The sequence below is a fragment of the Pleurodeles waltl genome, chromosome 8 (genome assembly GCF_031143425.1).
Source record: "Pleurodeles waltl isolate 20211129_DDA chromosome 8, aPleWal1.hap1.20221129, whole genome shotgun sequence".
Lineage (NCBI taxonomy): Eukaryota > Metazoa > Chordata > Amphibia > Caudata > Salamandridae > Pleurodeles > Pleurodeles waltl.
In genome coordinates this window covers 363,050,692-363,077,852 of record NC_090447.1, presented here as the reverse complement: position 1 = coordinate 363,077,852, position 27,161 = coordinate 363,050,692, and the positions used below count along the sequence as shown (strand labels likewise).

General features: G+C 42.4%; 1 protein-coding gene across 1 annotated transcript in view; it reads left to right on the top strand.

Moving 5' to 3' along the window:
- CYBB (cytochrome b-245 beta chain) overlaps positions 1–27,161 on the top strand; it is a 166,074-nt gene that overhangs the window by 105,056 nt on the left and 33,857 nt on the right. Inside the window, exons 9-10 of the mRNA XM_069204244.1 lie at positions 6,911–7,164; positions 21,786–21,948. Coding sequence (XP_069060345.1) covers positions 6,911–7,164; positions 21,786–21,948 — 417 coding nt within the window. The remainder of the gene's footprint in view (positions 1–6,910; positions 7,165–21,785; positions 21,949–27,161) is intronic.

Here is a 27,161-nt window from a genome sequence, read left to right as displayed (position 1 = left end):
TTATAAATCTATTTTTATAAAGTCCCTGCTTATAGTTACATGGCACCCAGCCCTAGGGGCACATAGGGCACACCTTAGGGGTGACTTATATGTAAAAATAAGGTAGTTTAAGACTTTGGAAGTACTTTTAATTCCAAAGTCGAATTTGCATATAACTTTAATTTAAAAGCAGCCAGCAAGGCAGGCCTGCCTTTAAAATGACACTGGGCACCTCAGCAGTGCACCTAGGTGTGCACCACCTATGCTGTGGTCCCTAAACCTACATGCCCTACCATATACTAGGGACTTATAGGTAGGTTAACTTAGCCAATTATAATTAGCCTAATTTGCATATCCATTTTACACAGAGCACAGGCCCTGGGACTGGTTAGCAGTACCCAGGGCACCATCAGAGTCAGGAAAACACCAGCATAAAGTGGAAAATGGGGGCAAAAAGTTAGGGGGCCTCTGCAATCAGCCCTGTTTTCTCACACACCCTTTTATTTTACTCACAGACTAATTATTCATGCACTTATTTATTTATTTATTCAAATGGTTTCTGAGGCTCATGCTATTCAAGAGCAAGTGAGCACAGTACAACTGATCAAAGTGTCACATTAGAGGAATCTTCTACCTTCGCTGCAATTAAGCAAATCGGTAGCCTAAACAAAGAGGTGCAATGGTTGGTAGGCTGCATATTCTGTATGTGTGCCACAAACAGTCGACCCTTTACCTGAGTTCAGTTTCATGCCTCCTGGGAGAAAAATCATAATGGGATGGCAGCCCCTGAAAATGGGATGTTTTTAATTGGGGGAATTCACCAAGTAAGAGTACATCCATGCTTCATAGTTCTTGCTTGCCACCTAAGAGCTTAAAGAAGCTTTGTGAGATATGAGGGTTTGCTAAGATGTAGAACCTTACATAGGAGCAATGTAGGATTGAACTTGGAGAGTGCCTCAAGGCTGGAGGTAGTAGAAAACAGCGAAAATGGGAGACATGTGATCATATTTTTGAAGGGAAGAACAGTCTTACTGTGGTATGGAAAGCGGCTCTCAGTGGATTTGAGTGTGGATTGTGTGCAATTGCATACCCCTACTCTAGTCTACATATAAGCAATGAATGTGCCTCTGATTTCAGTTGGTCAGGTGTTAGAAATGATTTAGGTTTCTATGGAGTTTGTAGGTGAGCGTTTGCTGCCTTTAGCTCAGTTTATATGAGCTATCTTGGAGGGGGCATATCCCGCATAAATCCCAGGGAGATCACTGTGGGAAAGGGAACAGATGAAATGTCTGCAGAGGCTTGTTTCTTAAACAGATCCAAGTGAAAGAAGATTTTAGAGACAGGCGAGAAGAGTTTTAAGGGCCTGATGTTGAGTTTGGCAGACGGAGTTACTTCATAACAAACATGATGGATATTCCGTCTGTGGTATTACGGTTCCAATATATCCTAGGGAGCGTGTAATACAGTGGATGGGATATCTGTCATGGTTGTGACGGAGTAATTCATCTGCAAAACTCTAAATCAGGCCCTCTGTCATTTGTAGGCTGGCTTCAATAGAACTGTTTGTCATCTACGCTTGCAGCCTAAAAAGCACTTTCCAGAGAGTGATGATTCTGGGTGTAATAATACCCCTCTTCCTACGCAAACAGATCCAATTTTTTCAACATACAAATTGACGAGTATAGGCATTAAGATTGAACCCAGAGGTACTCCATAGGACACTAACATAGAAATGGGACTGCAATAGCCAACTTTTACTATTTGGGATCCCTGTGATAAAAAAAAGCAAACCAATTCAACACTTTTCACCGGATTTTCATATGATTTCCCATTTCTGAAAAAAAAGGCGTTCATCTTGCTCAACTGTGTTAAATGGTGCTTTAAGATTTTAGTACAAGGTTTCATGAATCCCCATTATTTATCAACCTGGAAACTTCTCTCAGATTTTTCAGTTTAACTGTACCACTTTAAATCCTTTAGGGAATACTAATTTCGTCCCTAGAAAGGAAACATATTGAAGGTGAGCAGAAAGTAGAAATGACTAAAGGAAAGGCTTTTTTGCGTATGTCACTAAGATAATCACTCTCTTCTGTCTCTTCAATACTGCTGGCCTCAATCTGTGTGCCTCTCTTAAGGCCTGATTCACAAAGGTAAACGTATACGTTTGTGAAAGTTTACTATTTTTTGGTATTCACAAACTACATGCTTAATTTTACTAAAATAAATTTTATGACTGTGCGGAGCCAGCAGTCGGGCGGAGATCTCTGCCCATTAAAAGACAGGACAGAGGTATCTTTTTGTATGTGAACTCTCCGCCACCAGTGCAGAGTTTGCACACTCATAAAATTACTATTAGTAAAATTAAAGTTGTTTGTGAATACCAAAAAATAGTAATCTTACACAAAAGTTCAAGTTTACCTTTGTGAATCAGGCGCAAACTGTGTTTGCATGTGATTTTGAATCATGAAAATGTGGGTCTGGTTGAGCATTTTTTCATGTGCAGTTTTACCCAAATCGATACCAGGTGAAAATTAGAAATGCGAAACGGTTAAGGGGAATAGGGTGCTGTGTTAAGGGGAGTACAGCCTGGTAAAAGCTGACCGAATATAAAAGAATCATTTTATGAATATGCTTATGTTTAGGGTTTTTATGTTACGTGCATTTAAGCTCTGGTGATCTTTTACGCTACGAAGAATAACAGGCGCTGCTGACACTGGAACATGCCTTTGAAGCGATAGACCTTGATTAGTAATCACTTGTATTAATAACTTGTGAAACTGAAAAATGGAAGGACAGTGTTCGACTGTCGGACAGACATTTCAGACAGACAGTAGTGTGGTTATAGGGTTGGACAAACCAACAGAGTCAGCAATTTAGTCTGACATGCTCGGAGGGAAATGGCCTAGCTAGAACTGAAGAACTAAAATAGCAAGAGTTTTTGTCATGATCGGGGGTTTGCGTTAAGGATAAAGTAAAGGAAATGTAACTTTATCTGTTACTTTCCCACTAACTGGAGAGTAAAGAGAGACCTACTGCAAATGGATATTGGCACTCCCTGCAGACTTGAAATTATTGTAGGAACAGCATTTTGAATAATCTGGATGTGTCATCCATTTGTTTTCATTAGTGATTGGTTGAACGCATTGCAGGAGATGCAAATAATGTAGGTGGGTGTTTCTGACACCTTAGAAAGAGAAGCAGCTTAAATGTAGTTTGGCATGCATCTAGATATAACATCTTCCAGCATCTCATTTGTGCCTTGCTTTATTAATGGGGGAGATTGAGGACCATAGCAATTCAAAAAAGAGACACCAAGGTGGTGGATTCATTTACAGTAAGAGACCAGAATTATAAAATACATGGCCCAGTATATGTGTGTGTGTGTGTGGTTTGGATGGTGGAAATAGATAAAAAGTAAAAAAAATACAATTGCTAGGATTACAATTGGGATCCGGCATTCACACTTTGGGGGAGATGCTGGTGGTACTTGTGTTGCATTTTATTGTTAAAGATCACTGTTTTGCTCCCACCCTTCCTAATAGCGTAATTACTATTCACGCTATTGTAGCCTAGTGGCATTAGATCATTAAGAGCATGACATAAGTCCTCGGGAGCCTGACTACTCAGTGAGATACAAGTCCAATTTTAAATAGAAATAAGATCTTAAATAACTATTGCATTTTGCCATAAATCTAACTTTCAGCAACTACCATAACCTGGAGGTGACCCCTCGGTTTTGGTCTCAGAGACAGAATTCAGAAAAGGACTCAAGTTGAAACAAAGAATAGGTTCATGGAATAGGTTCTCCGTCTTCAAATCATTCAGCAGGTAAAAATATACTAGATAATTGGAAGAATAAAGGAAAGGGTTTTTCATTGAAAAAAAACCCACTAGATGTCAGTATGGGAATTCGCTGGTCGCATAATAATAATAATAATAATAACAATATTATGACTTATAAAGCGCATGGCTACTCTGGACAGAGTGTCCAGGGCTAGGTGAGAGTGAGTCAGTAGCCTGACTAAAGCCTATAGCCAAGAGCCACCTACTTAATGAGCCAACTTAAACAGCCAAGTTTTTAACATTTTCTGGAACAGTAGTTCCGAAGGTTCCTGTCTAATTGATAAGAGTAGGGAAATCCATTGTTTTGCTGCTAGGAGGCTGAAAGAACAGCCTCCAATCTGTGCCCATTTGATCCTGGGCAGTGCTGCTAAACGTAGAACTTGCAGATCTTAAATTTCTAACAGGGACATAACGTTTCAGAAACTGATGCAAATAGAGAGGACCTTTATTTCTCAGGATCTTGTTACAAAAACATATAACTTTGAAAGTAAGTCATTTGTCAAGTGGCAGCCAATGCAGCCAATTAAGTTCTAACAAAGCCGGACCCAGAGGCGATTGTCTAGGGATGTTCTGGAGCAACCTGGCTGTCGCATGTTGCACCCGCTGAAGTCTCAGCTGCCGGTGCCTATTCAGATGACTTTGCCTCCATTCACCGAATCACATTCATCAATGCCCGGATTTCTCTGTTCACTATCATGAGGTAAACATTCAAGAAAGTCCTTCCCAAATTCCTGCATTAAAGTACATTTGTCTTCCATAGCGCTGGAGTTCTAAGCTTCATTATTACAACCTCTCTCTTGTTTTGCTTGGTAGTCAGTCAGCCTTCCCTCCTGGCTATACCTCTCCTTCACCAGCTCCAGTCCTAGCTAACAGGAACATTAACCTCTGCTACATGCAGCAACTGAGCTGTCTTGTTTCTGATGTCAATCAAATAATCTGCAATCGAAGATCTCAGAGCTCCCCAAATCCTCCTTTGCAAAATTAATGAACAGTGAAAAAGATGCTACTACAAATGGTCAAATAGAGTTAGGTCACACTCTTATTTCACTCATGGGTCAGGGGGTCGGGGCACTTTAGCTTGTAGCGGTGGGGGGTTGGGACAGTTTTTGTTAGGGCTCAGGGTGGGTGGGGGGTCGGGGTAGTTTTGATATTAGGGGTGGGGGTAGTTTTGGGCCTCAGGGTGAGTGGGAGTGGTATGACAGAACCCCGCGTGCTGTTTTGCATTCAGTTTCCACACATGCATTTACTAGGCATGCTTTTACAAAAAAAAATTGTAAAGGCATGCGTGGTAAATGAATGCATGGAAACAACGCATTTGTACTTCCGACCGAGTTGTTAAGGCATGGTGGTTCCAGCATGCGTGGTTCCATCATACAACAAAGTCATCCCCCTCAACTAAGAGTATTACAGAGCTTTACTTTCTCAAGCTACGATATTAGGCTTGTGGCCACAGCTCTAGTATCAGGGTTTTTGCTATTAAGATCACTGTGCACATGGATGCATGACTATCCTTCCATAAAACACTGCACCTAACACTCCTGTTCCTAGGTTCACTTCATGGTGGTCTAAAAATCACACCTATATGAGCCATACAGAAGGAGCCATATCTTAAACATCACCAGTGCCCATGCGCTTTGTGCACCGGTTTTCTGAAATTGTACTGCTTTTACCACATACGTTAACCCAGAAAACTTACAAGTTAGTTTATGAGCTGTAAACAATACAGCTCAGAAACATGAAGAGGGAATCACTATGCTGTGTTTCCTAGTATTTACTACAGACAGTGCAATTTCAGAAAAGCAGGTGCATAGACCCATTCTGAGCATGCACACTAAAGTAGAACATTCATGGAACAACCCCAGAGAACGAAATTTCTTAGACATGGCACAACAATATATAGTAGACCTCATTTGTGGTGTAAACTGAACAACCAAATGATCCGAGGCATTCTCCAAGTTATAAAATGTATTTACTGTGTCAGCTGCTTCTTAATACACCAGCACGGTTTGTTGTCATCAAAATCGCTATATAAACCAATATGTATATTAATTCTTTAACAAGCTTCTAGCCTATGAGCAGGCAAAGCAGGGATAGGCAGAGGTCAGACACTAAAAATACATTTATTATCCCAGTTCTTTCTTTCTATTTTGACACAAAGAACAGTGCAGTGTGATACTGGCTTGCAAATATTTATCTCATGCCCTCAGTGGAAAGTCTCATTCAGCTGATCTTCACCATTTGTCTAAATAGCAGAGCAGAAGGAAAGTGAAAAATGCCTACCATTAACCCCTTATCTACTACAATCAAATCTTAGTTAGGTCCAAACATATATCTATTTAATCACACAATTGATATAGTGTAGCACTGGACTGTGGAAAACAGATATTTGAGTAGTCAAGTTACAGATATGCGGAGGTAGGTATAGAAAGTCTATACTTACTTACGTTTGGATATTTAGGATTCAATATTTTGTCCTCTCGTTTTGTCTCCCTTGATATTTTGCCTTAGATATTCTGGGTGATTTACCTACATCTTTCACTAATATCAAATGCATTCTACTATATTTGATTCTGGAATCAACAAATCCCTTTTAAAAAATTCTCCTCTGCTACATCAAGTGAATTAATATTGATGCATACTTTTCAAAATGGGCACATGCCTGGTCCATACGTTTTACATTTTTCACCATACTGCATTAAGTATTAACAAACGTTCCCTCTTATCACAAACTGCATAAAAATCAATAATGAACCAAAAGAATAGGACAAATATCTGTAATCATGGATTTCTTCCTCATTGTGGTGTATCTGCATTTTAATACCACTGACCACAACACTCTCATTTAGAATAACTTAAAAATACTATGGCAAACTGATATTTACTACAGTAGGGGGTTCTTGTGAGATAACATTTTGATACTCATTTTGACATTTCTTCACAAAAAAAGAGGCAGCAAAAGAAGATCACAGGTCATAAAGATAGATGAATGTGTGCGGGGTTTTTGAAAAGTAAATTGCAAATAGATATGCCCCATTGACATTTGTGTGGTGCTCTAATAAAAGCTTTGTTTATTCATTTTGTATACTAGGTCGTCACTCATCCCTTTAAAACAATTGAACTGCAGATGAAGAAGAAGGGTTTCAAGATGGAGGTTGGTCAGTATATTTTTGTTCAACTTCCGGTGGTATCAAAACTGGAATGGCATCCTTTTACTTTGACATCTGCCCCGGAAGAGGATCACTTCAGCATTCATATCCGAATAGTGGGAGACTGGACAGAGGGTCTGTTTAAAGCTTGCGGAGGTGAAAAAAAAGAATTTCAGGAGGCGTGGAAAATGCCAAAGTGAGTGATCGAAAACTTTGCAAATTAAAGTTAATTTAAGTATGTATTGTAAAAGGTTTACCATGAACAAAAGCCCCGAAACCACCTTTTCCTTGCAATCATGAGTGTGTGAAGCATTTTAATGTAACTAACACAGTTCCCTTTTGTCATGTTTTAGTGTTTTTAAATGTAACTTCAAGCCATGTTCCTCCATTTCTGTACTCCTTTGTGTATACTAGAAATATGCCACTCTTTAGTGGTCTCCAAAGGATATACACCTTTGTAAATATCATCAGAATGAAAAGGTGATGCTGCAGAGCGTAATATTTTCTCCTTCGACCACCATGACCCTGATACCTCAAACTGGGTGGGTCAGAATCACAAAAGATAGTCTGGAATTTATACCCACAGGTTGCCCCTACATTTGGGGTACATTTTCCGATTTCCTAGGCATGCACAACATATTCCACTCCTACTCCTGGGAATCCAGTTCTGAAATTCCTTTAATGAATTAAATTCTCCACATGTGACATTCTCTTTTACTCTATTTGAATGAATAAAACAATCAGGAAATATTTGTAAAACTATGTTCCAGAAAAGAAAAACTAAGGGGCAAATGTACAAGCCCCCTGCGCTATCTTAGCACCATCATAGTGTAATTTTTTTTTTTAAGCTGAGGCAGCAATAAGGTGGCTTTCTGCTGCGCCATATTTAAAAAGTGGTGCAGTGCTTGCATTGCACTACTTTGCAACCACTTGCTCCACATTATGCCTGCATCAGGCATGATGTATGGAAGGGGCGGGTTCCGCGCAGGGAGGCCCAAAATAATTGCTCAGTGAAATTTAAGACATTTCACAGTGCCGCTTTTTCTGTCATTTTTAATGCCTACTCAGAGCAGGCGTTAAAATGATGCACCCATTATATTCAATGGTCCTCCCTGTGATTTGCTGCAGTAGCATCCACATTTTTGATGCTAGTACACTAGCATAAAAACTTTGATGTTAATGTGCTAATGACCGCCGTGGTGTACCGTATTGTAAATACAGCGCAACCATGTCATTAGGTGCCGGTAGAGGGGTGCAAGAAAAATGGTGTATCATCTATAATGCAACACTTTCTTGTAAATATGCCCCTAAATGTTAATTACAGAACTGCCTATACCAGTAAAATAGCTTTTGTTCTTTCTATTTTCTTTTGTGTTCTTATTCTGCACCCAGCCTCTGTCACCCCAGAGCTTTTTCAAATGTCCTTCTATTTACTATTATGTACAGTCAGAGCTACATGTTGGATTAGGTCACATGCCATACCTTGTGCTTTGAGATAACTGAGCACAGCCACAGGTTGTGCACCATCAGCTCTAGAAATAAAGGAACTGGACAGATGGTGTTGCCCGATGCTACACACTACAATTTATGGCACAATCCTTTTCTGGAAGTTTGACTAGGGACTGTAACCCCTTACCTCAGAACCTATGCACTACTGCCTCAAAGGCAATCTTTAAATCTAAACTGAAAGCTGTTCTTCTTTAACAGCAGTTTAGTTAATCTCTCTTCTTTATTTAACATCTTGTTGGCTAAGTTTCATCACTGCTCAATGCCTTGAGACTTACTTCTCTACCTTGAATCCAATGGACACCTTTCTGTACCTGGAAACTGTCCACATCCGGTTAATCATTATTTATGACTGCTGTAATATATACCTGACTTTAATGCTTTTTGTCTATTGTAACTTTCCCAACCCCTTTGGGAGGCATAATTCATATGCCTTATATAATGATCTGTTCTTTTGACAAGCACTCTACATTCTAGGTAATGTCCTTGCTGTATAACACCAAATAAGTAAACAAAATAAATACATAAATAAATACATACCTACACTCTGTGCTTGAACAAAGGCCATGCACAGTCAATTGTTAACCATATAGGAAATATATGTAAGTTGGGTAAACACAGGCCAAGCACTGCACCCTGTGACCGCTGCGTGTGGTTCTAAGTGGCCTATTCAATCCAGAGTAATGCAAGGCAGCGCAAATCGCTGTCCTGGGTTTCCCTGTGTTGAGAAGGCATTCTATGGATAGAGCACTAGCATTCCCATACATCCGCCAATGGATTGTGATGGAATCACAGATTTACTAAGGTGAGTAAACCTGGGATTGAATCAAAATGGTACATCTTCCCAAGTGATGCACAATGAGAAGAAATATTTGTTTTGCTCCTCGTTACTTCATCTTTCTTTGTGTGTTGCAGAATGTCTCAAACGATTGTTTTTGTGCAGGAATGTTCTTCTTCCTGCACATAAACAATCATACTCGTAATCCAGACACCATTGCACCATGGTGCAAGGCCTGCTTTGGTGCTTGGCAGCACACAGTGTGCCAGCACACGTAGATAGCAGAAATGTGTCTTATCATAGTAGATATGGCACATTTGTGCTCTATCCCTGTCACACAATGCAGCACAGCAAGATTTTTTGCTGGCTTGGATTGCTTGATGTTTTAGTAAATCTGACACTTGCTACATACACTCAGCTCACACACACACACACAAATCAACTGTCAGCGCCAAGATCTGGGGGTGACATAGAATCCCTCTTTGAGCCATGTGAGAAGGAGCCTCCACCACCCCCTCTTGCTCATCAGAGCCTTCTTATGGTCTTGAGTTTCCCTTTGCTCATTACCATACTCATTTGACCCCTTTGCTAGCCATTACCCATTTGTCTTGACTTCAGATATCTGAGTTTCCCAAACCCTTTCTGCCATGCTTCACAGACCACACTCCTTTTCAGCAATTCAACTTTAAACTCCTCTTCCAAGTTTCAGTCCAGATGCTCTCAGATCCACCCTCAGACTACTGTGCCAGCATCAGACCCATTCTTCAACACTCAGAGGTCAGACTGTAACAGTTTCAGCTTTTTATTCACTTATCAGTTCTGGTAAGTATTTGCTGATTTTTCAGTCAGTATTTGCTGATTTGTCAGCAAATACTTACCTGTTCTATATGTGGGTTGAAGAGAGGGGTTTATAGGGGCTGGCAGTATAAGACGAATGAATGAGAATTGCTTGCAAAATGCATATCCTAATACATGTGACCTAGACTTACATAGGTGTCCTCCTGCTCCTATTCTTCTTCTTTCACTTTTCAGTTCTTCTGTGTCTCTACAGGTTGGTCCTCCTCTTAATCCTGTTCCAAGTTGTCCTTTTCTTGGTTGTTTTGATTCTTATGATTGTCATCCTGGCCCTGGTCTGGCACTAGTTCTGATCACCCTGGTTTCCTGAATGTGGGGATCTTGGTTGTAGTCCTTCCTGACCCTGGTCTTCCAGGCCCTGCTCCTGGGTTTTCCTAGCTTTAGCCCTTGCTGGGCCTCCTGATTCTGGTACTACTGATATTCATCCTGATCTTGCTGGTCTGCTGGGTGCTTATCCACTTAGCCTTGTTGTCCTGGTTCTCCTAGGGCTGGCACTCCTTGTTTTCCTGGTTTGTGTAATCCTGATTCTCCGTGCCCTGGTCCTTGTCCTTGTGGTCCACATAATACTGCCTTCACTATTCCTGGTCCTCCTTATTAGGTCCTCCTGGGCAGGGCCTGGTCATTGTCTGGTCCCATTGGTTCTTGTGGCTCTGGTTGTTGTGGTAAGCTGATCCTTGCCAGTCTGGTCCTAATACCCCTGTTGCTAGTTTTCCTGCTCCACTTGGAAGTCCTGGTCCTTTGGTTCTGAACTTCCTGGTCCTCCTAGCCCTGTCCCTGTCCCTGCTTATTCTTATCCTTCTAGTCCTCTTAATCCTGCCCCATTTAGTCCCTGTTCTTAATAGACCTAGTCCATCTACTCCTGACCTGACTAGTTGTCCATGTTCTCCTGAAAAAGGTCATGAAACTCCTGGCCATTGTCCTCCTGTTCATTGACATCTTGGACTAACTTGTCCACATTATCTTGGACCTTTTTGTTCTCGTAATCCTGTTCTTAGCTACCCAGCTTGGACATCATGGCTCCTATCATCCTGGCCTTCCCTGTCCTGGTACTTCTTTTCCTCCTAATCCTGGTCCTGTTTGTCCTGGTATGCCAGTTCCTGATACTCTGGGCCTCTGTGAATTGATTTTTCTTTCTCACTTAGTTGTTGTTTCGCAGTTCCTCATTGTCCTGGACCTCTTGGCCCCTGTCCTTTTGGCTCTGGCTGCCTGGCCATCTTCCCGTTATTCAGTTCTTGTTCTCCTAGTCTTCCTCACTCTCAATTTGGTTTTCCTATCAATGGTTTTCCTATCCATTTTGATGTTCTCTACCTGGTATTGTTCACACTATTCTTGATCATTTGTTTTAGCTAATCCTTGTTTGGGTCATATTATCACTAATCCTCTTGGCTGTGCTCCCTCCCACCATCCTGGGCCTTTCAGGCCCCCTTCTCCTAACTGTTTTTTTTTCTTTTCTGATCCTCTTGACCCTCATCCATCTAACCTGGTTCATCAGATCCTTCTCATCCTGCTCAACTGATTCCCAGAACCTCAGTTCCTGGTCCTGCTAGTTTCCCTCATTCAACCTGGTTTCTTCTTGTGTCATTGTCCTCTTAGGCCTTGCCCTCTTAGCTCTTGTCTTCCTGCTTTGGATCACCCCCGTCCTCCTTGCCCTCCTTGCCCTGTGCCTTACCCTCATGGTCCTTCTGGCACTGCACCCAATGGTCTGGGCCATCTTTGTCCTGGATCCTTTTGTTTGGGTGCTCATGAGCCTCATCATTTTGGTCCTCCTGGATATCCAGGTCCAGTCCCTTTCATCTTCCTGGCTCTAGCTGTTCTGGTCCCCCTGACCTTCCTCACCTTGGTTCTGCTTCATCCAGGCCCTGGTCATTTTTCCCCACTTGCTACTCTGGGCCCTGGTTCTATGGTTAGGTCTCCCTGGCACTTATACACCTCTTCCTGGTACTGTTGGTGCTGATCCTTCTAGTCCTCCTGGTATTCTTGGAACTGCCCCCCTTGTCTTTCCTGCTTGTTCTGGCTGCAGGTCCTATTGCCCTGGATCTTTTCTTCCGGGATCTTGTCCTGATGCTCTTGGCCTTGATCGCCCTGCTACACAAACTCATCATGGTCCTCCTTTATTTGGTCTTCCTGGACCTAGTCATCCTGTTGCCCATCTTCATTGCCATCCTGTGTATTGCTCTGTGGCCAGGAGCAATAGTCTGTGATCATCAAGGTCCTGATGTCCCGCGTCCTGATCTTCCTGATCCTTCTTTTCCTCCTCACCCTTGTCCTCTTATTCCTACTTGATAATCCGAGCCCTTGCCCCTAGGGTCCCGCGTAGGCGGTCGCAAATGGAATTGCATCCCACTGCGAGTCGCAAATAGGAAGGGAACACCCCTTCCTATTTGCGAGTCGGAAATGCATTTTGCGAGTCGGAGCCGACTCGCAAAATGCATTTCTGAATAGCAAAGTGGCTTTTGCGCCTCGCAAACGGCGATTTTCGCCGTTTGCGAGGCGCAAACACTTTGCTACATCTGGCCCCAAGTCATGTCACAGATATTCCAAGCTGTTCCTAGTTCTGATGTTGCTTGACGTCTGGTTCATGCTAGTTTAAGAATGTTCTGCCCTATATTTTTGGTTCTGGTTTGACTGGTCATCATTCCTATGTACTCCTGTTGCTAGTCATTTGGATACTGGGTCTCCTGTTTCACAGGCTCCTGGACCTTTTAACCTTTCCCACAATAAATCTCATCCATCAGTCCTCCTAGTCCTGCTCCCCTGGTTTATCGAGTCCCCTTGTTTGCCTCTACCTAATCCTTCTAATCCTGGTCCATATAGTCCTGGTCTTGCTTCTGGTATTCTTTTGTCTGGCCCTCATGTATTGAGTCTTCTGGTGCCAGTTTATTTTGCTTCTGGCCCCTTGGTTCTCCTTGATCTGATGTCTGTGATTTTGTCCCTCTTGTGTCTGGTCTTTCTCTCCATTGGTCTCCAGGTACTGGTGATCTTTGGTCTGTCTGCTTGCATCTGCTACTCCTAGCCCTGGTTGGCCTCATTCTTCTGGTCGGCGCACACATGCCCTCACAGCCCTCCTTCTCATTATAGTCCAGGGCATTCTGTTACTTCTACCTCTGGTCCTTATGTTCTTTCAAGTCCTTGTCCACTGGGTCCAGACCCACCTGTTCCTTCTACCTCTGGTCCTTATGTTCTTTCAAGTCCTTTTCCACTGAGTCCAGACCCACCTGTTCCACATCCTCCTGGTCCTCCTGATCCTTCCAACCCTGGCCTGATACCCCTGGTGCTGTGAGTTTGTCCTATTCCTCATCATCTATTTGTTCCTGGTCACCTCTGGCATTGGTAACCCTGGTCCTCATAGATTAGATCTCTCTGGGCCTGGATCTTCTTGTTTTGGTCCTAGTGACTCTTGTCATCTTAGCCCTCTTAGTTAGGTTTACCTCTTGGTCCATATTCTCCTACTTTTCATCATCCTTATTTTACTGCACCCATCCCAACCACCGCTTAAGAACCTTGTTAGTCAGATTCAGCTTTCGAGCCTGTCACACAGTTTTTATTCTTGGCTTCCAGATTTCTTTTGCTCATGCAGCACTGTGAAGCACAGAAATGAGGGCTCAGTAGATACAGGACCCTGCACTACTTAACATGTGAAAAATCAAAGCTACAATTCCCAAGATGCATTGTGCAGGTGACTAAAATGCCAGTGTGGCTGAAGGGTCATTCATGAGAAGGGATCAATTGAGCATCAATACCCTAAATCTACTCTACTGTGTGAATGGCATGAAAAAAGTGTGTTTATTCACAGGCAGCAGAATGAACTCCTCCTATGAATTACCCAGATGCATCACTTACCTGTCTCCTGCATCTTCTTCCCCTTTCCACAGAAACCCTATTCCAGTGTCTCACTCAGTTTACCTCCTGCAAGTGCCCCAAAGCACTTTGCCCGCAAATGCTAACTACCTAGTGTATGTGTTCTTCCCTGTGGAGCCCAGATACCCTCTATCGGTCTGCATTCCATGTTTGCTGCTACATGATGACTGCGGCTGTTTTGTTAGATTTAAAATATTAGGCAAGCACAATCCCCTTTAAAACAGAAGCCTAATGCTAACACAAGGCCTTCAAAAAGTAGCCTAAAAAGATCTCAGCCCTCAAAAATCATCAAAAGGAGCATCAGGACCACTATAAAAAACAATGTATTCTCATGAATGTATTAAACATTTATGTAACATGCTTTAAAACCATGCTGGGAAAAAGAAGATGGCAGTGGGCTGATCCTACTGGGAATGTGGTCTGCCTTGCACTTCCGTCACTACCTGTAGTTTCTCATCTGCCTAAGAGCAAATTTATGTTGAAAAAAAGAGAGTGGCATACTGGTACTGGTGTTGTTTTCGGGTGATGCAGCTGGTTTACACATAGGTGCTCCAGAGCAGCTAAACCATCCTTGGAGGATTCACATTCCCTGAGCTGTCCTCTGGGCAGTAATGGTGCCAATAAAGCTACATTGACTACAAGGAAGTAAAGGGACCCGTCTTGTCCTCAACGCAGCTTCACAAGCAGGCGGCTTTTTCTTGCAGGCACTGAAATAGAGGTGATCCACTTCTCAAATTGAATACCCATTAACTAAACTACATACATCGGTTGCTGGAGTCACTCTGCTGTTCCAAGATGCAATGCCCTTCCACCATGGCAATTTAGCCTGTTGCCCTGATGATGCTGCGGACAGTCAATTAGATAGAGGAGGAGATACAGTGCTCTCACTACCCTCGTTATCTTTTGCCAGTTACCCCTCCTCTACATGTTTGGAAGCTCATCCTCATCCACAGTTAAGCCACAATGTATCTGACTCAACCGCTACTGTTGTTACTCCGCTGGCTACTGCCTCACAAGGTAACAATATTTCTGCTGCGCATGGTTCTCTGTCTGTGGCTACCGTTTGTGACAATGCATGTGATATACTAAACAGAATGACGAGATCTCTGTTTTTTGGGAGAGTTGGGGATGTTCAGTGAAATACTGACAGTTTTGCCCTTGAATCAGATTCACTACCAGAGGCCCTAGGAGTCCACATTATTAACTGTGGTCAAACATGCAATCAAGTGCCTGTCCTTCGATATCTTAATAATAAACTAAAGATGCATCTAGATAGTCGGGGTAGCCTAAGGGCAGGGGGATAGGAAAGGTTGAGAGCGCTATAATGGCTGTCTTGGTGTTCTGACAGCATAAGTAATGGCATGGTTTTTATCTACGGTTGGGGTGGGGTTATGTGCATGGATGATGTTTGTCATTCAGGTTGGATCTCTTTTCACTATTTCAGGTGTTTTTTTGGGGGGTTTCGTGGGTTTTAGGAACAATGAGTTGCTGTGATCACGTTTGCTTCAGGCTTGCCGAAGAGTATCGTTTAGTGCAGTGGTAAGACACACATTATACCCCAGTTAAAGATAATGTGTTTAGGAATGCAGCTGGTCTTAACTTCTCTCTCAAGCGCTGATTGGTTAACAAGGATATTTTTGCTTACAAGCCCCAGATTGTTTGTTCAACGGAGACTCATCTTGCATATAAAGATCGGTCTCTCTTAAAGCAGTTTGAGAACAATTCTATTATATGCAACAGTCAATCGATCTCTGTACAGGGGTGCTATTCTTTGTTTTAGATACTTGGAATACTCAATTCTGAGAATGGCCTCCATCCAAAGGGTAGGTGGGCGATTGCTCAGATTATGGTTCTCACTAAGAAGATCACTATCTGTATGGTATATGTGCCAAATGCTGTGGATCCTGGGTTGTCTGAATGGCTGAATCTACAATTATTTGAGTGGTCAGGGGACTTTGTACTTTTGGTGATTTTAACTGTATTATGGACTATGCAGTGGACACCACTAATCGTGCTGCAAACCCTCAGATGGTGAAAACTAGAGCTGCCATCTGGGACCCAAACTATGCTCATGACCTAGTTGACATCAGGTGGACCCTACATCCTATGAGACTAGGCTATACTTTTTTTCTGCATCACAGATTCAATATTTAAGAATCAACATGGTTTTTATTGTTCAGTGATTGATTCAATCAGTAAGCATGGAGGTGTATCCTAAGATTACCTCAGATCACAATCCACTCCAGCTAACATTGTAGGTAACTGCTTCTAGTAAGGAAGGGCATTGTTTTACCTTTCCTCAATCACTCCTTTCAAATTTTATTTATATAACTGTTATGGGTAACTGCCCCCAAATTTGTTTCAGTCAATACTGGTGCTGCGGGACCCCATGTTGTATGGGGTGCAGTGGAGGCCTATGTATGTAGTACCACACTCCAATATATTTTGCAGGCTGATAGGTCAGAGAAAGATGAGGTTTCTAAATGTCAAACTCAGCTTTAGGAGGCAGAGTACCAACATGCCCAAGCAGTAAGGAATAGAAGCTAGAATGAGCACTCTGCATTAGTGATGCTTCATTGTATATTGGACCGAGGGTTAAAGTAGTGACCTAGGGCCAGATGATTGTAGCAATCTGTTTGTGACTTCCTAATTCTTTGAGATTCGCAATTAGGAAATTGCATACTGCGATGTACAACAGTGTCTCAGACACTGTTTATGACTCCCAAATGGGTCGTAAGGGACCAGCCTCATTAATATTCATAAGGCAGGTCGCAATTTGTGACTCATTTGGGAATGGCCAAAGTCACTGCAATGGTGGCCTGCTGGGGTCAGCAGACCATGTCCGTGGTTGCTTTTTCAATAAAGCATTTTTTTTGTTATGCAACCAATTTTCCCTAAAGGATAATGGGATGCATTACAAAAACAAAAATGAAAAGTTTTCCTTTAATTTTTTTAAAACAAGCATTGGTCCACCCTGTCTTAAAACATGTTTTCTCCCATATTCACAAAAGAGAAAGGGTCCCTTGGTGAACCCTTCCCATCTGCAACTGGGTTACTGCCTCCTGTATTGAGTCGGTAAAATATAGTTGTTTTGCATACGCATTCCTATCAACATTCACACATACAAGTGCTATTCGAAATTAGGAAGGGATGCCCTGAACACGACCCTTCCTAACACCGAATCACAAAACCAAAATGCAAATCAGTAACAAGTTACCAAGTCGCATTTTGCATTTTGTACATGGCAAATGCATTTTACCAATTGCAAATGGCCCGATGGGCCATTTGCGACAGGGTAAAAGTATCATACATCTGGATCCTAGTATCATAGTAATAAGGCGGTATGATATGAGCATGTGGAAAATATTGGAAAGGAGAATGCACATCAAATTGTAGAAAAAAGACATAGGAACGTAATTAAATGTATAAAGACGGCACTCTTCACAATGCACCCACTATGCACCCATGCTAGGGTGGAACAATATACAGGTTTCTACTAGGTCACTCATTATCAATTGAACAACCTAAGATCGATGCATAGATACAACATACGTGTTTGGCCTGTCTTGACCCATATCAGATAGCAGAGTTAGAGAGGGATATTACTATTCACGAATTGGAGGGGGAAATCAAATTGCAACCATCGGAAAAGGCAGCTGGGGAGAATACTATCCATTTAGAATTTTATAAGACATTTAGTGAAGTTTTGCTTGCCCTATTCATGAATCTAATGATAAGTATTGATAAGGGTGGGGAAACCCCTGCCTCTTAGAAAGTCACTAGTATTATAGTGTTTCTGAAAAAAGGGAAAGCCCCAGAGGAGAAAGGGTTATAGTGGTCTATCTCTTCGATCCATTTAGGCGTGGACATTTTTGCCAAAAGTTTAGCTGCTCATTTGGCCCCTCTGGTTCAGTACTAAAGGCCTGATTGCAAATTTGGCGGTCCACAGACCGACAAATTCATGGGGGCGGTCAGACCACCATAATCCAGGCGGTCTGACCACCAGATCACGATCCTGGTGGTCCGACTGCCAGGGGACCGCCGCCTCCGCTGGGATCACCGATCCCCTCTGTTGGCAGCAGTCGAAGTTGTGGTCAGCCACGATGATGCTGAGTTCGGCACTACCATACAGATTATGAGTTCGCTTTCCTCCAGCCTTTCCACAGCAGGGTCCCTGCCATGAAAAGATTGGTGGAAAGGCAGTGATGGGGGGTACAGGGGAGCCCCTGCACTTCCCACAACCATGTCTTGGGCAGTGTAGGAGCCCCCCTACCAGCACACTCAGAGTCTGCACTGTCTGGAGCCCCCCTGCCAGCACCCAGACAGTGCACACTCTGAGGATGCTGTGTGGGAGGGCATTAGTGGGAGCCGAGGCCAATGCCACCCCACTGTTTCTGCCTGTCAGCCCAGTGGAAACATCATAAAACATCGGTGGTGAGGCCACCGACTTGACAGCTGCCTTGCCACCACTGTATATGCAGTCTCAGTGGCAATGCTATTGGAATCATAATCAGACCCTTAGTCTCATCACAACAACATGGTTTTGATCCCTGGCGGGAATACTACAAGTCATACAAACTCTGCAGTTGCTATTTTTGATGTTTAAAGGACAATTGGCAGTAGGCTGGGTATGATTCCGCTCGATGCCTAGAAGGCTTTTGATAGAGTTTCATGGGTATTTCTCTGGCCAACTCTGTCCTCCGTCAGTGTCACTAGCCGTTTTCTCTCTTGTGACAGGTTTCTCTACAGAAATCCGATGGCTAGGTTGGTGCTTGATGGACATACCTCTATGACATTTAGGGGCAGATTTAAGAGCCCCAAGTGCCTCCTTGTGCAACATTAGTGTAATTTTGTTTAGGCAAATGTGGCCCAACAAGGCCAAAATGGCCCCGCCAGATTTACAAAGTGCCGCACTGCAGGCATTGCACCACTTTGCAACCCTTTGCTACATTATGCCTGCGCCAGGCATGATGTATGGAAAGGGGGCGTTCCGCCATGGTAAGGGGGGCAAAAAAAATGATGCAAAGAAATCTAAGAGATTTCTTTGCATCATTTTTTTCTGCACTATTAATGCCTGCTCAGAGCAGGTGTTAAAAGGAGGCACACTATTGTTTCGATTGGGCCTCAATGGGCTTTGCAGGATTAGCAGAACAATTTTTGAAGGTAATCCTGAAAAATTCCGAACTAGCATCAATATTTTTGACACCAGTTTCCCTAACTACCACCATGATGCGCCGTATTAGATATGGCACACACATGGTGGTGTTAGGAGGGCGCTAAGGGGCATAAGGAAAGTGGCTCTGTACTGGGTGCAGCGCCACTTTCCTTAAATCAGGTCCTTAGTGTTTGTCAGGCTGCCCACTATCTCATTTATTGTTTCCTCTCTATATTGAACCTTACCTAAGATTACTCATTGCAAATCACCAGGTTTGGCCGCTTGTTCTAAATGAGGTCGAACTTTAAAAAAGCACATATGCTGACAATGCCGCAATTTATTTGACTGATGCTCTTTCAGCTATGGAACAAATAGCAATTGGGGCTGTGTCCGGCAACTAGCTTAACTTACCAAAAACTCGTCTTATATTGAATTTTCAAGCAAACGGCCTGGTTCTGGGGATGGTTGGTACTGCTACCTACTCCAAGGTTAATATCTGTGCTAACATTGATCGCATTGTTCAGTTAAATTATGAACCTCTTCTAAAGTCTCATATCACTAAGATGTGATCATGGAATCACCTTCCAGTTAGCATTTATGGACACTGTAACATTGTCAAAATGAATATCCTACCTAAATTTCTTTATCTCTTTCTAGCGATCCATCTATGAGTCCCTGATTCTGTTTTCAAGTGACTTGAGGGGGCTATAGATAGTAACATTTGGGGATAGAAGAGGGCCAGAAGGGCTTTACACCATCTAAAACTTCCCTTTAATCAAGGAGGATTAGATTTCCCAGATTTTAAGTTGTATTTTTGGGCTGCTTTTGGTTCTCGTATTAATAATATCTTCACTCGTCATGACCCAGATTTTTTAGCTCTGCTGTAAAGGGCCTTGGGACCAGACGTCAGTTTTTTTCTTTGTAGACTGTCCGATCCTAATTATTTTAAGCAGGTTTGGTTTCGGACCGTCCTTGACGTCTCCCAGATCTGGGGAGAAATCTGTATTAGATACCCCGTTCCACCTACACATTCATTTACACTGCTGTGGGGCAAATCCTAATTTTCCATCCTTCCTTCATTACTCAGTTGGCATAACTGGGGAATAAAGACTATTGGTCAGATTTTTGCCTCCAATGGTTTCTGTACTTTCTCTACTTTGCAAACACTCTACAACTTTCCATAACACGACCTTCCACAACAGTCTTTCTTTAAATATGTAGAGATACGTGATTTTTTTCACATAACAGGTTATATACTGTTTGTGGTAAGGGAGCAGATATGTTACCTTATTTTTTTTCTACAGATGGCAAGCTACCAATTAGGATTCAATATAGGATTATGTCCACGCACAGAGAGAATGACACATCTAGCCTGGCCGCTAAATGGAGAACCAAGCTTGAGCAGACTATTTTAGTAGAACATCGTTCCAGTGTTCTTGATATTATTAGCCAATCAGTCTGTTCTGTAATGTCCTTAAAGCTTTCTGGTCTGGTATGGTTCAGCTTCTATCCTTCCACCTGGGTCATGATAGTCACTATCAGTAAAGGATATTATGTTAGCACTTAAACATGATATTACCCCTAGATTATCCCTCATGGTATCACTAGTGATTACTAGAGTGTGGCTTTGCATTGCTAGATCATGGTTCAGTCCTATGCCCCTACAGTATTTGAATGGTGGGCACTTTTCTCACAGATCTTTGAACTGGAGTCAGCTATCCTTAAGGCAAAAGATGTTAAGGCCCACATATGCCTTAATTATGTTTGGGCCAATATATTTCATTAAGGCTGAATATTTTGCTTTTTTATTTTGAGTTGTGGTTCATAACATTCATCCTATTTTGTGGCTATGTAAAACAAAGACTTATGTATGATCTTATATGCTTAGTATGTTATTGTTTGATTGTATTCAACTCAGTAATAAAATAAATAATTAAATAATGCTTCACACGTGTTGTATTCTCATTACAAGATAGCCACCACACTACCATTGCCAGGAGTCCCATTTTTCTTTATGGCCGATTACATATAGACCTCCTTCACACTATTTATGCGGCCGCAGGTAAAATTGTACATCATCTCACCTATTTAGCCTATAGGCGGCTAAACAGCACAGGCATGGTACAATGTTGCTAGTTACTGGGTAAATAGCAGAGATTGTGTACTATCTGGCCAGCAGTGGAGTAAATAGACACTTCTGCCAATAAGTTGTCCTTGGGAGCTGTGACTGTGCCTGGGGTTAAAGAAGCAAGAATGTCTAGCCTTTGCAAATCAAGGCATGAGCGCAGCCTATCCACAGATGCTCATCTCAAATAGGCATCCTGCAGTTTGTGAATCTGGCTTTACATATTTAAGGTGCCATTAGTGGATAAATTCAACTAGAGAACAGGACCCTACACAAACCGAATTCAGAATCAGTTGTTGCTGGAATTTTATAGGAATATATGTTTTACACCTATATTTCTTACTAAATACTCCTTTTTTATTGTTATTATTTTGTCATACCAGTGCTGTAAATTAACAGACCAGGGATGTACGCCAATGTGTTGTCATAAATTTTGACAGTAAAATATGGCAAGCCTTGCAACTTTCTAAAAAATATCTTACATCAGGTTTGTATTTGCCTAGAGCCGCTAAAATATGTATTCAAATGTTTGTTTTTTAGAATAGCAGTGGATGGCCCTTTCGGCACGGCTAGTGAAGACGTTTTTAGTTATGAGGTGGTCATGCTGGTTGGAGCTGGGATTGGAGTTACACCATTTGCTTCTGTCCTCAAGTCAGTCTGGTACAGATACTGCAATAATGCCAGCACTCTGAGACTGAAAAAGGTAAAGTGATGTTTTTTGTTAAAACTGTCTTCGAGTTTCAGAAATGTGTTGCATATACCTGCAAGTTCAATAGCAATCAAAACTGAGTAGGAGCGCAATAAATCTTTGTAGGTCAAATAGGTTAATTAAAAAGGTTAATTAAATTTAAAACAGTTATCTGAAAACTAAGAAGGAGTAGCAACTGATATGTTATAACAGTGGTAAAGTTTTTTTGGTCTCATCTACCAGCAGCTTTTAGCTGCCTATATTTGAAAGCTTCTTATGTATACTTCCAACATTTTACAGAGGAGTTAGAACCAACCCATCACTTGCCATTTGTTGCTTTTATTGTCACTTTAATTTGCTTTCTCAATCTCGGTTTGGTATCCCCAGGGCAGTTGGGATGGTGTCTCTTAGAGCATTCCTGCACAGGCGACTACTTGGTCGTGTAATGCTTGATTATTCTGGTAAGCATGCAAAAACTGTGACAAACCCACTTGATGTTGTCTCCCCTTTCCACAGCTTTGTGCAATGTCTTGGTTAGCGTATACATGAAATATTCTACCTCTCTGTTGACGTGAGGCCTTTCGGATGTTGTCTGATGCTGAATGTGCAGTTCTTGTATGTTCTCCTTAAAATCCTGCCCACTAAAGGGTGGCCCATTACCTATCTTGAGGCGAACTGGAAGGCCAAATGACACAAAGATCTTTTCTAGCTTGGGCTTGGGCTTGGGCTTAGCTCTCTTGAGTGCTGATGACTCCAGGATTTCAACTAGTGGACACTTGGAGCACGAGTTCATGAGGATGGGGATTTGTTGTTTGTCCAGTAAGCTGCAGATGTCAGCACTGACTTTCTTCCATGGATCCGTGCAAGTGCCCTCTGTGATGATGAGAGATTACGTTGTTGCATGTCTCTAGCTTGACAAACACGACAGGATATGATCACAGAATGGGTCTGTTTACCCATCTGTGGATACCACAATAGCTTTGTCAGGCAGACCTTTGTTTTTGGGTAATCCCTTGTTGTCCCTGAAGGGCTAGCATGTCTGTGCAGCTTTAGAAAATTTTGAGAATCACAATTTGTACAACTCTCAGTAGAGTCACGTCTCCAGTGAAACTCAGTTCATGCATGACTTTCCATACTTTTGTGTCTTTTCATCTGTTGTTGCTTGACCAATAGGAGCCTCTTCTAAATGTTTTCTCACACTTATTTTTTCCAGCTGCATGCATAGATTAGCTTAGTGGTAGAATCACTCTCTCCTTGGGAGAGAGCACTATGAGGCAATCTGCCAGGCATATGAGCTGTATGAAGGTCTCTGTGGATTTGGCAAAGTGATGGTTCTCTATGGTGTTCATGCTAGGTGTTGGGAGAGGTAATTATAGGGTTGTCAGGTCCCAGTCCATACTTGACTTCAACGCTTACTGCTGAAGTTGTAGTGCACACTTTATTATCCATAGTGATTGGAATTGTGATGTTCCTTTAAAAAGTACCTTCCAACGAGGAACAGATGAAATTGATTGCATGCCCATCTCATTGCCAAGGCTTAGCATTCTATGAGGGAGTACTTCTTTTTGGTATCAGTCAGTGCTGTCCTGGAAAATGTGATTGGGCTCCAATGTTCTCACTGATGTCCTAGAAAGATGACTGCCCTTAGCTCAAAGAAATTGGCATCCACAATCAGTTCTGTCTTGGTTTATATGTCAAAGTAGTGCATTGTTGTGTTCTGTAGATTGACTGCTTGAAGTCATATTTATGGTGTCAAGAACATGTGGTTGATGACTTTGTGAGGTTGCAAAGTGGCTCAGTGGCATTGTGTCCACGTTGGGAATGCAACAGCCACAGTAATTGATCATGCTTAGTGTCTACATTTTGGCCAGGCTGAGGGTGAAGAGGCTACAGAACGTGATCATGTCGAGGAAATTCCTGACCTCTGAGGCAGTACTCAGTGCTGACCCCTCCCTGATGTTCTCCGTATTCTGGGAGTTGTTGCTAAGTCCTTTGTCTTAAAATAGCTAGCCAATGAATTTGCTGTTGTTTCTCTGGAACTCACACTTTTCTTTGTGCAGGGTCAGCCCTGTTTCTCTGAGATGCTGGAGGGTATCATGAAGTCTTTCTTTTACTGTGCTCAGCCAGTTTTGAAAGTAGATGAAGATGCACCACTGAGAATGATGATGCACAGTAGTCCGCTCGGGCTTCTCATCTTGCATTCTGATAGACTCCAGCGGCCAATGACATTCTGAAGTTTAGCCTCTTGTATTATCTCAATTTGATGTGAGATAAAAAGATGATAATATACCAGCTGTTTTTCTCTAATATCAGTTGATGTTATCCTGCATTCAAATTTATCTTAGAAGACCATTTTGTACCATTCAAATCTGCCAGTATGTTGTTGAGGTTGAGGGTTATGTGTCTTTCCCTTTCAATTGCTGCATTGGGTAGTCTCTGCCAAATTCTGATCACCTCACTGTGTTTCGTTCTTACCACACTAAGGGCAACACATGGAGAAGGTCCTGTCACTCTTTAAAACAGTCCCAGGGCCTCTAATCATTTCAGCTTCAGCTTGACCTTTTACCAGAGGTTAAACAGGACTCTTCTGTGTCATCAATGTGTAGCTTTACAGGCACCCCTGCTCTGTGAAGAGGTTCCTGAATTCTTTGAGGATTGCATTGACTTTCCTAGTGTTAAAAAGGCATGCAAAAAAGATTAGGCCTAGAGTCTGTGCTGTGGTGCAGCTGGTGCTGTCATCAACAATGAAAAACTTGGTCTACAATGTATGAGTTTTGTGTTACACAGAGGTGATAAAAACCCCTGCGACTAATAGTTAGTTGTGGCTGCCATATGCAAGGATGTAGATTTTTGGCTTCTGTAGTGCATGCCAGAATCTGAGGAGGATACAACTTTGTCTTGCCCATGACGTTGACTGATACCCCCATGTCTATGAGTGCAACAATTCTTGTTCTATTCATGGTGGCCTGACATTTTTAAGGTCTCTAGCCATTTGACCCCTGGTCAATAACGGAGATGAGAAAAATGTATTTATCTTCTTTAATTTCTCCATCTAGGTGCAACGTTCGGAAGCTGGTAGCCTAACCTCATCGGTATGTGTGTTGTGTGTTGTGTGGTGATCAGGGAGAATGGTTCTTTCATTTGCTGAGAATGTCCCTCTTCTTGTGCCTCCTTTCCCCCAACGCCCTCTGCATAGTTTCATAAAGTTATTTGGATGTGCAAATGCAGATCATGTCTGTTCCTGTGATACTCAGTCATGTTCAGAATAAGGTCGCTCTCCACAGTACACACTTGGGCATAAATTACTAGTTTTGTTCCCACCCCTGATGGAGGTCTTCTTGGGTGGTGGTCTGGTGTGGACAGAGTCCTCTGTTTCCCTTTTTGATTGGTCATGTTAGCTTTTTGCTGTCCTCTACTTCAATTATCGCAGTGGCTGTTTACATTGTGGTGGCTCGGGTGTCAACTATTTCACGCGATCTGCCCATGGTGCGGATTACAATGAGACCTCAGTTTGTGAAGGATTAGTTATCATAAGCTTGTAGATCAGCAGCCCTGAATTTCTTGTGTTCAGACTTTTTTTTGGGCTCGTTATCCGCACACCTAAATGTTAATTCTCTAAGGTGCACATAAAAACTCTTAATGGATTCCCCCTCCTTTTGTTTTGTCTGCCTGAGGCTGAAACCTTATTAATCCAGGTTCTGATGAGGTTTAAAGTGTGTGATAATTCTCAACATCACCAGTATTTGGTAGGTTTAGAAAGAGTTTGTAACTATCTAGCCCAGCACAGAGAAGTAGGAGCAAGTGTTTAGTCTGGGGTTCTTCTCCCTCATGGAGGTAAAGTAATATTTGTCATACCTGCCCATGCCATATCTGCGAGCAGCTGTTGTAGGGGTCCTAGCTCACTGAAGAGGAGTATGTAGCACATTGAGCACATGGATATGCACTGGGGGTGTGGCTCCTGTCTGTGGGACATGTGGCACAGGCACAGCTGAGGCTTGGGACAGCATATGAATTTGTCGTCCCCATTCCATGTGCAGTCAGTGAGTTGTTGGTTTTCTTTTCATTATTTTTTGAGTCTTTTCCTACTTGAATGGTTGCTTGGTGTAACTTGTCCTTGTGCTTTAAGTTGTTAGGCTCCTTACTTTTTTCATTTTCCTCATTTTAATCAGAAAAGTGCAGTGCAGTATTGTAGTGAAGCCTCTAGGTGGCACCTAGGTGGATATTTTTTGCAGTATGTTGTGGAGGAACAGTGATGCATCCCTTGTGTTTGTGGGCAGCAGGCTGCTAGGCACGTTGATTTTCCTGTCTCTGCAGTGATTGGCTTACCATGCTGGGTCAGCAGTACCTCTCTTTCGCTACCCATAATGCTTGCTTCTTCTGGTGCTTTTGCTGCTGGCATATGAACTAGTGTATCTTGTTGCAGACTGCACAAGATGTCAGGTGAGGAGGTAATACAGGAGCACTTTCCACCTCGTCGTCAGTGTGGTGCAGCAGGGTGGCAACACAAATTAGGGAAATGGGCACCCGGATTACAGTGCAGGTACTAGCACTCAAGCACACCCTGCCACTTTTTAATTCCTCCTTGTCACTGTGCTTGGATTCCTGTAGCATTGTACCAAGTGGCACACAAGAGGGCCAAAGGTTTTTATTAAAAGGCCACCATCCTTAGTGCCCAATGCAGTGGTTGCTAAATTTCTTGGCTACCTCTCTTAATGCTATCTCATACTCCTTCATTCCACCGTCCTTCAATTTTCTCCTCCTTAGCGCTACTGAAAGTTATTTTTCATCCTTGCTTTCTCCCTTTCTCACTGTTTTCCTATCTTTCTTTTGCTTCTTCTTTCTCAGTTTTCTGCCTTTCTCTTCTGTTAACGCATTTTCTTAGTCATGCGTTAGTGGCAGTCTATTGATCTGTGAAACCAGGGGGAGGGTAGAAAAGGTTAGACACCAAAAACTCAACAATAAATACAATTTACAGTGTGACCCATTTGGTCACATAAGGAAACTGAAGATGGAAGATAGGTTAAACGTTTTATTACAAGCTAATGCTCAAGATAACATAAGTGAGCCTCAAGGCAAAACCATTAAGGTGCAAAATCATCATATGTTGACCAAAGCCACGGAAAAAGTTTAGCTGAGTTGATATTAAAAGAACTAAGCATTCAATGATAACCATACAACATAATTACAGTACAATTTGAGGTTTGAATAACAAAGACTGCATTAAGGAA